The 17,509-nt window shown below is 34.2% G+C and overlaps 1 protein-coding gene across 8 annotated transcripts in view; it reads right to left on the reverse strand.

The window, feature by feature from the left end:
* Window positions 1-17,509, reverse strand: part of LOC125648996 (WD repeat-containing protein 87-like) — a 72,558-nt gene that overhangs the window by 11,674 nt on the left and 43,375 nt on the right. For 5 of the 8 annotated variants that reach the window (XM_056164431.1, XM_056164430.1, XM_056164433.1 and 2 more), the window contains 10 exons: window positions 15,177-15,200; window positions 14,913-14,957; window positions 14,645-14,713; window positions 6,817-6,849; window positions 3,483-3,551; window positions 962-1,048; window positions 701-760; window positions 423-530; window positions 300-335; window positions 14-40 (listed from right to left, as the gene is read on the reverse strand). In XM_056164431.1, coding sequence (XP_056020406.1) covers window positions 14-40; window positions 300-335; window positions 423-530; window positions 701-760; window positions 962-1,048; window positions 3,483-3,551; window positions 6,817-6,849; window positions 14,645-14,713; window positions 14,913-14,957; window positions 15,177-15,200 — 558 coding nt within the window. The remainder of the gene's footprint in view (window positions 1-13; window positions 41-299; window positions 336-422; window positions 531-700; window positions 761-961; window positions 1,049-3,482; window positions 3,552-6,816; window positions 6,850-14,644; window positions 14,714-14,912; window positions 14,958-15,176; window positions 15,201-17,509) is intronic. The other 3 variants (XM_056164429.1, XM_056164435.1, XM_056164434.1) reach the window with 3 other exon arrangements.

A 17,509-nucleotide genomic window follows, 5' to 3' on the forward strand; every position in this document is an offset into this window, starting at 1 on the left:
TATCATCACTTACTATTGTTTTCCCTTTCTGTTTTTTTGGCTGTAATGAATGACATAAATGAATGCATACCAAGTATACCCGTGTAACAAAAGAATTTACAAGAAAGATTTTTTGGTCAGATTTTAATTACATGCTTCTCTCCCATTTTTTAAAATCATATTTTGTTTACCAATTAACAAATGCTCTGTGACTGTTTACTGAATATGAAATAGTAATTTTTAAATAAAAAAACTTGAACTGGAATTTCAGTTTATAAATCTAGAAAATACTGTACTTTAGAAAATATAAATGAATGTACCTTTTGTGTCTCCAAAAGCCTTTCAAGATCTTTCTTCTGTTGAAAAATATAAGAATAATTTTATTTTGGAAGGGAAATCTGAAATGCTTACATCAACATTGAAGGTTATTAGATTATACATACCCTCTCTCTCATTCTTCTCACTTTCTTTGCAGTTGCTTTGTAATTTTTTCTGTCTGTAATGATTTTCTTCTTGAGTTGTTTCTTCTGTTTTTCTACTAATTTCTTCTCCTAACAATAGCAAATCTTTTCTCACATAAAACCAAAGAACACAAAATAAAATCCTAGAACATTTAATTCCTTTAATCTGCAATATCTGTTATTTTTCAACATACTTGAATCTACAATATCTTGCATCTTTAACCTGCTTTTGATGTACAGTAAAAACATCTACATCTTACCTTATATGACTTCACTTGTAATGAAGAGAGGCTTTTTTCCTCTTTTATAGTCATTTTTAACTACAAATAAATGGATACTAATTGACATACATCTTTTTAAAAAAAAAATTACAACACCAATTTACAAACAATATTCTGCATTTTTGTGAGGTGATCTTCAACAAGATATCAACTGTCCTTTTTTTTTTTTAATACAGAGAAGCCATACATGTAGTAAGAGAGAGAGAGAGAGAGAGAGAGAGAGAGAGAGAGAGAGAGTACCTTTTTCTTAATTTTCAATTCCTTCCTCTTTGCAATTTTATATTCCTTGGTAACTTTAACAAGTTTTTCACCAAGTCTTATTTTTCTCTAATAAAAGATATCACAATGTAAACATGTAAGTCTAACACTTTTACAATAGAAATGGTTTCTGTTTAAGTCCCATGATTGAACATATATTGTTTGAGAGAGTGATTGCATCTGACAACAGCAGCATACATTTGTAATAGTATTTCACTACTACCTTTTACTGATGAACTTTGTACTATCCGTATGTATGGCATTAAGATAATTTGAAAATGTCTACATCCCTGGATCCTGTTTCAGATTTGCATATTAATTAGACAATATATTTTTAAATATCAACAAGATAGACTCCAAGAGTGCTGATAACAGTGAATAATACACAGAATGTTTTTATTGAGGAGTTTATTTTCTATGGCATGGATTAGAAACATGGCTAAAATGCCACGGGTTGTAGAAGTTTACTTAGGGTAGTATCTGCAAGCAATATCAGGCTGTGGCATACTTTGTTTCGAATAAAAGGTCCTAGCTCAAAAACTGTGACAGGAGGTAGATTAACAAACTAAGAGCTTTGTGTGTAAAATAGTTCTAAAAGAATTCATTAAGTTCAATAACCTGTAATATTTTTAAGCATCATAGAATATTAGACAATCATTGGAAATAAAAATGTTTGCAATATGCACATCTTCAATTTCTTTACAAAGACCTTGGCTTGAAAACTATGAGAGGATCGAGTTAAAAGGATAAACCATGTACTCCCTATGTAATATTTCCTAAAAACTGACAAAGTTCAACAACTTGATATTTTCTCAGAAATTGAAGAAACTCAAAATTCTTGCCACATGTACACCTTCAATCATCATACTAACACTGATAAAAAAAAACAAGAGGTACTGTGAGCAATGCTCACTAAGAATACCCCCCGCTTACCCCAATCTCCCAAAGGGTGTTGGTAATAGGTATAAACTACCTCTTTTCTGAGTGTAAAAAACAAATGGCATGACAAACCGAACCATATTGCTACTTCGATGTCCAGTGCGCGTGACCTTTGACCTTTTGACCCCAAAATCGATAGGGAACATCTTCATCCCATGGGTAGTCCATATGTATGATATGGTGACTGTAGGTGGAAAGGATAACGCTTTAGAGCCCGGAAACCATATTGCTACTTCGATGTCCAGTGCGCTTGACCTTTGATCTTTTGACCCCAAAATCAATAGGGAACATCTTCATCCCATGGGTAGTCCATATGTATGATATGGTGACTGTAGGTGGAAAGGATAACGCTTTAGATCCCGGAAACCATATTGCTACTTCGATGTCCAGTGCGCTTGACCTTTGACCTTTTGACCCCAAAATCGATAGGGAACATCTTCATCCCATGGGTAGTCCATATGTATGATATGGTGACTGTAGGTGGAAAGGATAACGCTTTAGAGCCCGGAAACCATATTGCTTCTTCGATGTCCAGTGCGCTTGACCTTTGACCTTTTGACCCCAAAATCGATAGGGAACATCTTCATCCCATGGGTAGTCCATATGTATGATATGGTGACGGTAGGTGGAAAGGATAATGCTTTAGAGTCCGGAAACCATTGCGTCTACAGACGGACGGACGGACGGACGGACAGACGGACAACCCGATTCCAGTATACCCCCCCCCCCCCACAACTTGTTGCGGGGGGTATAAAAAAGCTCAAGCTATAGAACTGTGAGAAGAGTGAGACGGACAAATTATGTAGTCTCTATGTCATATTTCATCAAAACTAATGAAGTCCAAAAACCGGCAATTTTCTAAGAAATTGAAGGAAAGCAAAATCCTTGTTATAAGCCTATCTTCAATACTAATATAAACATTCCGTAATATACATATGTAAGAAGGTCCTCATTTGAACACTGTGGGAGGAGTTAGATGAACAAATGATGTACCCTGTATATGACATTAAATTTCAAACAAAGTGGCAAAATTTCTGCAAGAGAGGTCGAAATGGATCAAAATTGCAACATGATCTAGAGCAATCTAATTAAAATTAGATGTTAGATCCGCTCGTGTACTCGCATACATAACAGCAATCTAATTAAAATTAGATGTTAGATCCGTTCGCCTACTCGCACGTATGCGAGCGGATTTAACATCTAATTTTAATTAGATTGGATGTCGTTATGTATGCGATTACACGAGCGGATCTAACATCTAATTTTAATTAGATTGGATGTCGTTATGTATGCGAGTACGCGAGCGGATCTAACATCTAATTTTAATTAGATTGGATCTAGAGTGATCCACAGGAAAGCTATACACAGGAAGTTTCAACTTAATATGGGATGGAGAAATGGAAATAGAAACAGAAAACCCAGAATAAATGGACATACAGACATCGCTATATCATAATACATCCTATCTAAAGGCGGGGAATATAACAATTAAAGATATAAAGCTATATAGTCTAATCATTCTACAAGCGTACTAGTAAATGGAGAACTTAAGATTTAATAGTACCTTTTGAAATGCTACTTTTACAGCTCCAGCTGGCAATTTTCTGATTCTATCGTTGTCTCGGAAAATTTTCTTTAGATGAAAAACAAATCGTTAAAAATATCTTTTAATACAGAGTTAGATTACTTGCTGATAGCTAGAAAGCAGACTTGTTTCTGGTTTCTGTGTTTGTTACAGTAAACACAAAACAGACACTTAGTAGACACAGAAACCAGATATAATCAAAGTAAAGAACGTTTGGCTCAGGTGAGCTAAAAAAAAAAATGTTTGAGTGTATAAAGATATCACATTTGTGTATATACATGTGCAGTATATTTCAGAACACAAATATACCTGCACAAATCAAATACAATATATAAGTGCTAAAATATATCAACATAAGTAATAATGAACTCATACCCTGTATTTACATGCAATCATTTGATATTGCTGTTAAATTTTCGTAACTTTATGCATCAGCATAAATACATTTTTACAAGAAGTTTTATATATTTATGCATGTATATATATGGGGTAGTACATGCATTTTCTTTGTAATATTCGTATCACATCTGTAATGTGTTTAACGGTGTGACTGTTGGATCGAGCGAAGCATGAAATGGTCATTGGTATGTCCCAAGTGATAACATCATATTCAGTAAAGTACGGTAAAGTAATAATAGAAATATTCTCTTATTTTCATATTACTTAGAGTATTTATAATTTCTCTGGGGCTAAATGCCCAGTAAATCCAAATATTAAATATTTTTCACAAGAAAATGGTAAAGGGTCCACTGAGGCTTGAGCATGCTAAAGCATGTGATGTTACAGTTGAGATGGCTTGTTTAGAGGTTAATACATGTATGTACAGTAAAATATCTCTATCTCGAAGTCTGAGGGACTTCGAAAAAACTTCAAGATATCCAAATTCGATCTTGAACATTTTTTTTAATGTAATGATGAAGCGTGTATTATCAAATGCGTTCTCGTAATTATGGGCATTACTTTTTTTTCAAGCGCACTTCGACAATTTCGTTCGTTTATCTAAACCACATGTTAATGATATAGCGTGTATCATTCAAAACACCGTCCCTGGAATCGGGCGTGTTAGTTCATGATTGGCGGTGGACTTCATCCGTAATGTGGGAAGGCCTCACAATTACCCAAGCTGTTGAACCAATTATTGCGACCTGGGTCTAATCGAAAAAGGCGAGCGTGGATTAGCAGTCGATTGGTGAAGCCGCGGGCGTGAATGTGGGACTTAACGACACCAGGTATGGTAAGCAGAGCGGAAAATTGACTGCACTTCGAGATAAATCAGGTGAATTTAGGGCATGGGACCTTGAAAATACTTCGACATAAGCGGGGTATTCGAGATTACCATGTTCGAAATATTCCAAGTTTTTTAAAATCATTTGTATAAGGAACACGGCTGGGACCAGCGGTCGACTTCGACTCAAGCGGGGTATTCGAGATAAAGATATTTTACTGTATATGGATGATCAAAATGTATTTCACATCTTGCAACAGGACTTTAGGCATTTGATCAGCCTATTCATTTAATGTGGGAAATATAAATAATGCAGTTGACATAAACAGCACATTGTGACATTATATCAACAAATATGACTGAAAGTATGAAAAAATTTGTCTGCTTATCAAAAACAATCTATTTATTACATCTAAAGGTTTTTCGATAAAGTATTGCAGTCTTAAATTTTCATTTATAGAAACTCGTGAGCTGGTCCATCTATTTAGTCATATTACTGTTTTCTATTTAATGATTTGCTAAAAGCTATTACAATAATAATTATACAATTCATTTTGAACAAATCAAGTGTTTATATCACAAATTCCATGCCAGAGTCTTGCATTTTTGACAATCGAATTTAAAAATTCGGATAACTGTTGAAGCAACTAATGAATTGATTACTCAGAACTCCTCGTATGGCTTTGTACAAATTAAAACAGAGACAGCTGAGAAATCAGATAGTTCAATGAACAAATTGGCAGCGCCCATACATCTCACAAAATTTAGCCTGTCTAAGCTTTGCTCGGTATTACATACAAAATGTAAATAATAGTAAAAAAAACCAACAAATTAAGATGTGTTAATAAAATGTATGGCCAAATGGCCAAATTCCAAAGTCATGAGATCAAAAACTTTGGTATAAAATGAAGATCTTGTCACAAAGAATACACGTGACTGTGAATATGAAAGCCCTAGTACTTAACCATTCAAAAGTAATGGCAAAGGTTAAAGTTTCTCAAAAGTAGGCCAAACTCCAAGATCCAGGTCATGATCTAAGGTTAAATATTTTGCAACCTAAAGAAAGGTCTTGTCAAAACAAATACACATGTGAAATATGATTGCCTTATCATCACCCTTTCAAAAGTAATGACTAAGGTTATAAAGTTTTTGCAGACAAACAGATGGACATACTAAAAAACATATGCCCCTAAACCTCCGATTACGGGGGGCATAAAAAAGAGAAAGATTTTATCTGCATATACGAAGATACATGTGGATTTGTAATAGGCATGTTGATAAATATTCGACTATTCAAATTCTAAAGACATCATCAATATTTAACTAAAAAGGTTTCAATAGTTGACAATTAAATGCATATACTGGAAATTTAACAAATTAGAGTTATATCTATCTCATAAAACATATTTCTAGTCATTTCTAAACTTGCAAGACAATTTCTCAAGAGTTTCTGTAATATATCAATCCCATCGAAGAGGATATTTGTGTCTGCATAATTGACTTTCTGTAGAAACCGTACACATAACTATTTTTCTGAATAAGAAATGTTAAACAATAATAGGTTAATAATATATATATATAAATAGTTTATTTGTTTCTCTATATACAGTATGTATTGCGTCCCATTCAAGGTGTCACCAGCTTTCCGTGAAGTGCCACAAATTTTAACCTAATATGGTGCTCAGGATTCTTTATCCTGTCAATACCTACCATGACCTGGGATGTACATCATCAAGGTCATAATCCAAAAGACCCATGACTTTCACTTTTTGGTATAGGAACAGTCATTACCTAACTGTATAATGTCTTAGATTTCCTGTAGTGCCAGGACTGAACCCAGGCCTCCTGATAACCAAATATTGTAAGCTTAGCTCAAAAAGACATAAAGGTCATAAAACAAACTGGAATACATGCATAAATTAAGATTTTGACATATGGGTCATGGTGATGTGACACATTGTCTTATAATAATACACGTTATAGTTTACTAGTTAAAATATCATAGTCATCTAAAGAAAATCGGACTGACACAATGTCTTCCTTCAATAAAGGCCTTGGGAGGAGGAACATATCAATGCATGTACTTACAATAGGAAATTTCTTCTTTATGGCCATCTTCTGCTACAGAAAATCAGAATTTTTCAATTATATTTCACAACTTATTGAAAGCTGCATTGCAAAGTAAGAGAAAGAGATAAACAGTCAACTGTAGATTTCTTATTTTAAGTGAGTACTTAAAGGGAAAGGCAACCCAAAAATTTTTTACATGATAAATGATAGGATTAATTATATGATAAAGATTTGTCATACTATTCTTTTGATATACAGCCTAGATAAGGTTCAGTACTAATTTTAAAACGTTAAAAATTGAAATTCCCCCCATCTATTGAGGCAGCCATGATGCAGAACTCTTTTGTATTCAAGACCACAAAAATTAATAATTTTGACGTCACACCGTCTATTCCGGTTTTGATGAGATCAAAGATGTGCATGTGGTAGATTTTACAAATACATTGTAAATAGGTGGATGCCTTCCTGTCAAGCAGTTAATTATGTACACTAATGCGAAGGGGAGATGTGAAAAAAGATTTTCCCCCCCGAAATTCCTGACCCAACAAAGTTATTTGAAAAGAAAATACTATGTAAACTGTGGATCCATCATTTGCGTAATGACAAGTTGAGGTTTGAGACATTTAAATGTATGAAAAAACAAGTACCATCTACCTGGTCTGCGACTCGACTGAACATCTTAATTCTTTTCTTAAATTCTTCTTGCGAAAGAACGGGCTCAAATCTATACGGCTCAAAACTTAACTGTTCGTGACTTGTCATGTTTACAGTGCTGCTGATGAAATAAACCGGAACTGAAGGTGTGACGTAATAAATTAACTTAATCTCTTAGCAGCGGGTAATTTGAAATATAAAATATATTAATATTGATTTAATTGTTAAGCAAGGATTTTTGTTGTTAAAGACTGTCATTTACGATATCAGTACGTAATACTTTATTCGTGAAGGCAACAATATGGTTAGGGTTGTCTTTCCCTTTAATACGGTGAAATGACTCGTGTACGTCAAATCACATGAACATGAATTTGCGTGTGGTCTGTTAATCAAGGGTCAATGGTTCTTACATGTATTTTAACAACAGAAAAATAAAAGTGAACAATTTCATTTTGCGAGTGATACCTCTCATGGAAGTATGCATCCTCACATACATGTATATTTAGGAATCTACCATTTGATTTTTCTAACCGTTTTACAATGTGCCTTAACCCCTTCTCTACCGTACCGGTCAATTTGACTGGTGGCGCGTAAAAACGGGACAGCGCAAAAGGAGTGCCTCTAAATCTTTCAAACTACGGTCATAAGATATATGATCTATATATCATATTTTTGGAAATTTTCTCTATTTTTTAACTATGTAAAAATCAGTTAAGTAAATAAAGCTATTAAATTAATAAAAGCATTTAAAGCGAAAGATGGCTTCGTCTAAATATGACGCAACGCTTTGTCGCAAGGCCATTTTCCCCCTCGATACGATTTTTTTAATCTCCCGTATGAATGCACTATTTTTTATATTTTTGAAAAGCATATATTCCCTGCTTTCAGAACATATAAAAATTATTTCTAATGCCTGGCAAAGTTATAAGAAAATAGCTATTTTTTGCACATGTACGCTTTCTTACAATTTTATTTCTCAATGTTTAAACAGATCGGCATTTTACCAATATTCATATATGGAAATAGGGAAAAGTAAATACAGCCTGTAAAAGTACAGGAAATTTTCTTTTTGATGGGCCCTTATTCGTGTTGTAATTCTTGTTAGTTTTTATATTACGATAAAATGAAATTGGGACATGCTGCGCGGTTTTCTTTAAAATTAGTGATAAAACGTCGGTGCTGAAAGCGATCGACGCGCATCGCACAATAAAGTAGTGAAAACTATTTGTATTGTCCTCTGTTGGTAATATGGATACTTTTTGATACACTAAAACAATATATATATATGTATGAAATAATCAGCCAGGTATTCTCTGCTTTTAAAAAAAAAAGAAGTATAAAAACCATTATTGGTAAATAACAGTTACACCACCTACTTGAATTGTAACTTCATAAAACACCTAATAAGAATGTTACATCGGTAGAGTGAATAAAAAAAAATACTTCAAATTCAGATATAAACGTTATGTAATATTTATTCGGTATAGAAATAATTTTTTCTGCCAAACAAAGAAAACAAAAAGACCAGTCTGCATATTGTATATATAATACTTTTTCCCCTGTGATCCGGATCGCGGCCGCGGGGTTTTCTGAAAGTGTCCACGGGCAACACACGTGTTTCCGTTTCAACGAAAACAACAACACAACAAACGCTTGTATTGTATTTTACATCTTGAAAACGACCTGATGTCAGATGAAGAAGTCTGAAGATACCTTGGATATCCTGTTGCAGGATGACCCAAACGATCATGCATTCAGTATAAACATGTAAGTTGATGTAGCCACATAGGCCGACTAGAAGAAAAAAACGTTCGCGGTTATGTCATGTTATGAAAAATGCACGATTAATATATTAACCGCGATTTGATGCCATAATTTGTCGTTTCATGAAAGAAAATATTTATATTTTATGATATCTAAACCAAGTGTATAACACCCAATTGTTTATTAAGAGCTGAACATATCTGACATCAATTAATCTGTCCTGGCCCGGCATTAATCAGTCTGACCCCCCCCCCGGTATCTCCTCACCTGACGCGCGAGTGTAAGAAGAGGGTGGATTTAGTGTACGATGAGAAAAGGGTGGGATGGTTTTAATCAGACTGGGCATTTATGACCATTGGTGCGGAGGCTATTTTCCAAGATTTTCTATGTTTATAAAAAAAATTATCTTTCTATGAAAAGAAAACACAATCTGTTAGGAAAGCATATATTGCATTATCGTAATAATAGAATTTATTACCGTAATTTGAGGTTTTTCTTCATATTGTAACAGAAATAAAAACAAAATGTGTGTTTGGGACAAAAGGTGTGTGCGGGGGGGGGTGTTAACATCAATCAAAATCTGGTTATGACAGGCTATTGAAAAAGTATTTAATTATATGATCCATACATGCTGGTGTGCTATGAGCTGATGGGCATGTGCCCACTTCTTGCTTAGATTTTCTCTAATTTCGACTAAATCCACACCCCATCAGAGTACCATGCCAGGGGATTTAGACACTGTGTACAATGAAGAACCAATTCAATTCTACTTTAAATCTGGGGCCATTCAATTTCCCTCAGAGGCACAATATTTTCGCTGGACACTGTATATTTTAACCTGAATTTCTTCAGTATTTGCTCCCATGTATATGTTGGGCATAATGCTAACACCTCCATGATGTATAGTGGTTTTTTTTCAATACGCACTCTGCTACACTCGCAAAGTATAATGAAATATTCCATTCATTTGATTTCTAACATATGTATGTAAAACTTATACGGTACCAATTTTGATGCACCAGATGCGCATTTCGACAAATAACGTCTCTTCAGTGATGCTCAACCGAAATCTTTGAAATCCGAAATAACTATGTATGTAATCCCTTACCAAATAGCACTTCAAATATAGGACATCTCTATCTTTAAATAAATATGATCAGTACTTTCGTGCGAAACTGTCCCTTACTATCATGAAGCTTATATTCTGCTTTAAAACACAAACCAATAATTCTTAATTGTATTTTTTCATCTTTAAAAACGTTATTGACATCCCAATATTTAGTGGGAAGCTTCCAGGTATCTTCCACTAGTGACAGTCTACTGGCAAATCCAGACATGCATTGGAAGTATGTTGATGTGGAGGACACAGGGACACCTGATCCAAGAACTGTGGCATTTCATTCGGAGTGACAACCTGGCATGCAGTTGGTATGACTCTTTGAGGTTGAATATAGGGTTAAATCCGTATACATTTAGTTAACATTCAAATGAATCCAGATAATACATTCACAAATGGAATCATGGCATTATGGTACACTGATATGCGTGTACCATTTTACTGTTTATCGTTGTATTACTAGATATAACATGCATACAAAAAGAGACAAAACACGGTAAATCATTATTCTGTTTCTAATTATAAGGTATGCTAAGTGTTTTAAATGCTGACAAATAAGGTATGATGGCCAATACTGATTTTATTTGCATTTTTATTTTCAGATATGGGACCTGATTATTCAGAGAATTGCAGATTTTATGAAGCTCTTTTTGACAGATTTGGTTTTCTCCATCTGTGTTGCCACCAACCATTATGCTGTGATGGTCATATCTAGGGGGAAGGATTGTCATATGCTTCCCAAGGAAGTTCGAAGCCTCTCACTGAAGAGGAACTGTACAGGTATTACTAGTTTTAAAGTACCGATATTGTGACAGTGATTTCCAGTTTAAAACGAATAATAAAATGCATTTTATAAGATTACCTTTAACAAAATTAATCTGGCTGTGCATCTAACACATTTATTAAATGTGTATTACAATTACCCCAGATAAAATTTTACAAGTAATTAAACGCATAATTTTCAGAGGGCCTTGATTATAGAAAACATTTACAGAGCCAATTGAGTATTCAAAAGCTCTGAGAATACATCAGTATATTGGGGCTAAGTATAAACACTCTTTCTCTTTTTCTTCAGATTTTTGGGCATTATCTTATACATGTCTGCTGAGAAGTTCCAGTCGATAGACAGATATTGGTCAACGCATGCCCCTATCGGAACAACCTAGTATCAAGAATTATGTCTAGAAATATGTTTTAAGAGGTTGAATATAAGAAGAACAATTTTTATGAAATATAATGCAAGTACATTTAAATTTAGTGATTGAAAGTAAGTACTTGAACACTCGTATACATGTACAATGAACTTGAGGAGGAAAAACGGGCATTATTTTCGCATAGCATTTGATATCATAATGGTGTTGTTGCTTAGCAACCAAATATATTTGAATATAAAAAAATTGATTTTTTTAGATTTTAACAGGAAAGATCTTTGTTTTAATGTTGCAATATTTATACTATTTAGTGGGATACAATGGCAAAACGTCATATTATTAAGAAAATGATGAATATGTATATGAAGTACGAAATTTTCATTTTATGACCTTTGACCTTAATTCTCTTCATTATAGTTTTTGTTAAAAACCTTTTAAAATGATTAAGATCTAATCAAAGATTATATTTTTAAAATAATGTGACATTTACTAATCATCATGGAATGTAATTATGTTTGAATTGTGTCGAATGGATGTAGAAAGGCAAATTATGGTCAAAATTACACCATGAGTGTTGTTATTTAGCAACCAAAAATATTTGTTTGTCAATAAAATTGATTAATTTGATTGTGATGTTTTTGTAGTATTTTAAAAGACATATCAGCTCATACATTTAGAATTTCCTATTTTTGACTCGAATCCAGTGAGAGGGATCGTAATATATATATTCCAGAGAAAAAAGATTGCAAAAATGTGCACTTAAATGACCTTTGACCCCGTAGAACTCTTTGGGTCATGGGATAACATGACAAACTTTATGAAAAAAATGTTCCCTGTCCAATTCGTAACAAAATTATATATCACATGCCTACCTAAAATCGTGATACATGCAGATGTAACTCGATTTAAAAATATTGTCATTTAGTCTTAAAAACCTCTAAAATGTGCCGGTAGAGAAAGGGTTAATATACATCTAAATTCTGTGGACTATAGAATTAAAAGAAAATTCAAAATCTTTCATAAATGACCTGCGTGACAGTCAAGTCACACCAGATGGTCAAAATACTTTAGATCAAGAATGAATATAAACACGAAATGTTTGCAAAACATATATGCCCTCATGGTGCAAATACACACATCATCTAATTGATATTAGTGCCAAAACAATTCAAACAAGAGATGTTATACATATGCATCACTTAATTGATAGTAGCATCATCAATTCAAAATATTGAGCAGACAATGTCTTCCTATGTCAAGAGTGGATTGACCATGTGACCTAAAAATCAATAGGGGTCATCTACTCCTTATGCTGTACTAGTGTACCAAGTTTGGTGTCAATCAAGCAAATACATGTAATTCTTAAAATATAGGAGACAATAAATTACTATGTCCAGTTTGACCCTTGACCTTTGACAATGTGACCTCAAAATCAATAGTGGTCATCTACTCCTTAGGATGTACCAGTGTACCAAGTTCGATGTCTGTCAAGCAAAGGGTTCTCAAGATATTGAACGGACAGTATATTCCTATGTCCAGAGTAGATTGATCCTCGACCTTTTGACCTGAAAAACAATAGGGGTTCTCTTCTACTCATAGCCAACCCACATATGAAATATCATTATCATCAAGTGAATGGTTCTCAAGATATTGAGCAGACAACATGTGGTCTACTGACCGACAAGTGCAAACCAATATGCCCCTCTTCTTTGAAGGGGGGCATAAATATTGAGCAAACAATATCTTCCTATGTCCAGAGTGATTTGACCCTTGGCCTTTCACCATGTGACCTAAAAATCAATAGGGGTCATCTACTCCATGATTCTTAGAATATTGGAAACAATATACATGTATTACTATGTCCAGTTTGACCCTTGACCATGGAAACTCAAAATTAATAGGGGTCATATATTCCTTATGATGTACCAGGTGTACTAAGTTTGATGTCTGTCAAACAAAGGGTTCTCAAGATATTGGGTAGACAATATCTTTCTATGTCCAGAGTGGATTGACCCTTGACCTCAAAATCAATGGGGGTCTTCTACTCCTTAGGATGTAACAAGTTTGAATTCTGTCAAGCAAAGGGTTCTTTATAGAGTGGACAATATCTTCCTATGTCTAGTTGGCCATTGACAACTACTCATTAGAATGTACCAGTGACCCTTGACCATGCAACTTCAAAATCAACAGAGGCCATCTACTCCTTAGGATGCACCAGTGTACCAAATTTGGTGTCTGTCAAGGAAAGGGGTCTCAATATATTGAGCAGACAGTATCTTCCTATGTCCAGAGTGAATTGACCCTTGACCTTTTGACCTGAAAATCAATAGGGGTCCTTTTCTACTCATAACCAACCCACATATGAAATATCATTACAATCAAGTGAATGTTTTCAAGATATTGAGCGGACAACATACAGATGTATGGCTACTGGCCGACATACCAATGGACAGAAACGACAAGTGTAAAGCAATATGCCACTTTTCTTTGAAGGGGTGGGGTGGGGTGGGGGGTGGGGGCCATAAACACTTCAACACTGTAAAGATTACAGCAAAAATTACATACTTTTCTCAAAGTGACCCTGAAATATCCAAATGACCTCAGGTCAAGATCACAACATATGTTGTATCATAAGGAACCTTTGAGTCAAATATAAGCAGCTATCTTTCGGTGTTGTAAAGATATACTTTGACAAGAATTATGTGCTTTTTTCTCTTTGTGAAAAAGAACAAATCAATATGGCATGAATAACTTTCTGTCCTACTACTTTCTGTCAAGTATGACATTCTAGACCTGTCCTGCTCCCGATACATTTGAATTATAAGCACTTTCTAAATGTCCTTGATATTGGTATATCTGTGCTGGAGTTAGGACACACGATTATGGAATGATTAAACACTCTGTCTCTGAGTTAAAATGTTAGAAAATCTTTTAGACTAGCATGATTATACCATTTACATGGTATTGAACAACATTTCCACAAAATTGGGAGATAACCCCCCCCCCCCCCTTTCAAATACAATGTCAGTGAAAATCTCTGAATAAAATGTCCAAGGGTGAGAAAACAAATATGATTCCCGTACAACTAAAAACAATGAATAAACAAATTATTATATTCTCTTTTATATCAGTGCGAGTCAGCATATACTGGTATACATGCCTTATGAGATGTTAATGTTACAGGTCCTGCTGGAAGTTTTCTGCCCGTTCCAACATCAGATGTAACTTTCTAAAGCAAGAAAACATTTTGGTATCAACATAATTTTTCTTACATTTTTGTTTTCATTATGGAAAAGTGACAGTACCATTGTTGATTGATGATTTAACTTTTGACACATTGCAAAATTTAAAACAAATCCTTCATTGATAAAAATCAGAAAGGAATACCCATTTTGTTCCACATGCAACAAAATGTGCCCCTTACTTACAGTCTCGGTAGGTTGCTTTGGTTTCTTCTTTTCAAAGTAGGGTTTCTAAAATCAGGTTTAAAACATATGAATTGAATTGAACATATCTTATTGACAATAAAGCCAAATATTATATGGAAAAAAAAGTAATAGAACTTTCATGATATATACTGTCCAACAATTAGCAATATTTCATAAATTTTTACCATATCAAAATGATTTTATATAAAACAATTTATATCTTGTCATTTTAGCTTGACATACTGTCTTCCCTCGTTGCTTTACCTTTGTCTTCTTTCTCCTTGCTGTCTGAAAACCAATCAACATTAATCTGATTTGATAAGAAAAATAAATCAGCTATGCTTAATAATTTGAAAGAGAGAAGGGGGGCATGAATTACACACAATGGACTTGTACCATTTGGCACTAAATTATGTTTGTCATTTGTAACGTTAACTTCATCTATTTTTGATGACAACTGTGGTTAATCTTCAGTTTTTAAACACAGTCAACACAATGCAGAAACATTGTTTTTTACTCCCTACCCACTTTCAAATGTGAGGTTGGGTTGTGGGTTGTTCCAATCTGCAGTTTTCTGTTCACATCACTATTATTTTTTTAGCTATAAATATTCAATAGTTATATTACAGGCAAAATCAAGTGAGTTAAGCACAACACTTTTTTGCTACAGACCCTGAAACGTGCTACTACACCTTAAAAACGAACCGAACCGTTCCGTGCAAGAAACGAACCGTACCGTTCAAGAAACGTACCGTACCGTGCAAAAAACGAACTGTACCGTTCAAGAAACGTACCGTCCCGTTCAAGAAACGAACCGTATCGTTCAAAAAGCGTACCGTACCGTGCAGAAAGCGTGCAGGATAATATTATGCAAACCCCGCCCCCAAAAGCCCGAAAGCGTACCGTACCGTGCAGAAAGCGTGCAATTTATGTCACGTGACCCACTTTTTCAGCCACAGTATATTATTTTCACAATTTTCAGTGATCAAAAATAAAGTCAGGGAAATGAAAATTGGACTTCGCGTGATAAAGGATAGGAATATATATGTATTATCATCATTTTATTTGATTCAAAGACAAATGCAACAGATATCTAACATTATTAATTATGAATGACTAAATGCTGACAAAAAAGGACGTACAAACTTCACGTGCAGATATCCTGGATCTTTCATAATGCCGATGATAAATCACAATAAATGTGAAGTGCAGAAAATAATCATTGTGTCATTTGTGACTTTAGTGTATTCAAAACAAAATTCACTTCTTCTTAAAAACTTTTCCAATTTAGGCACTGCAATTTATATCCGGAAACTTAATACGCTTTGTTTTTACACTTACGCACGCCCATGCCGGGGAGCAGTTCATGTAACAACTTTTTATAAAATCGTAAATTAATAAATGTCTGATGAGAAATGAAAAACAAATTGAAACGTAATAACAACCATTAAGACTTAGACTTAAGCAAATTCTAAAAACTTTTATTCATAACTTTTATGTACGTTATCAATATTCCATCGAAGCAATCAAAAATAACGTCTCATTTCCCCATGTGCACATTCTAACACAACCACAAATCCTGCAGCCGATAATCAAAGAGCCGAATAAGACCAATCGAGTGAAAACAAACTATCGAAACGTACAATTTATACGAAGTCAAAGCGTTCAGGCCACGCCCACCTCATTAATAAAACATGCAAACCGTTCACAAAGCGTGCAGCTATTTTTAGCAAACCGTACCGTGCAAGAAGCGAACCGTACCGTTCAAGAAGCGTACCGTACCGTTCAGAAAACGAACCGTACCGTTCATAAAGCATACCGAACCGTACCGTGCAACTGGTGTAGTAGCACGTTTCAGGGTCTGTACCTTTCTGGGTTGTTTCAAGGTTTTTTTTCTTCCCAATTGGTTTCTGATATTATTGATGAAAAAGTAAAATATGCATTAAAATGCTCCGTTGTCCACGAAAAAGATTCTAGTCTCTATCTGGATAATTCAAAAAGTTGTGAATTATGGGTCCAACTAACAACAATACATGTAGTTATTAGGTGTAAATTGATACAATTTATAGCAAAATTATCATTTTAGTGCCTTTTAATCTGGTATCTTTACAGCTCCTGTTGAAATCTTTTATTAATTTTCCATCATCTAGTAAAACTTTCCACAATCAAGGAATCCTAATCATTCAATTTCTAAAACTAGACGTGTCGGCACGACACGGATTTCCCCCGCCTGCAGTAAAGTCAAATGTAGGAAATCCATCGAAGTATAACATTGAATATGGTATTCAGATTGTATGTTACATGCATTGAGTACAATGAAGAACTCAACAACAATCCTTTATATGTTACAAAAGCCAGAAAATAAATACATTGTACATTAATTTTTCTATGTTAAAGGGGCACAACTCCATCAAAAGTCAATGTACCGGAACAAAACTCAAACTCGATCTGTAACTCATCAATATACATCTACATACAAAAAATCAGTTCAAGTTATCTCACAGCCTTTAGAAAAAAAGTCTGGAAAACTGGTAGTAACAGTAATTTTTTTAAGATATGGGGCACAACTTTATCAAAAATCAACAAACCAAAACAAA

This window comes from Ostrea edulis, chromosome 5 (genome assembly GCF_947568905.1).
Source record: "Ostrea edulis chromosome 5, xbOstEdul1.1, whole genome shotgun sequence".
In the NCBI taxonomy this organism is placed as follows: domain Eukaryota; kingdom Metazoa; phylum Mollusca; class Bivalvia; order Ostreida; family Ostreidae; genus Ostrea; species Ostrea edulis.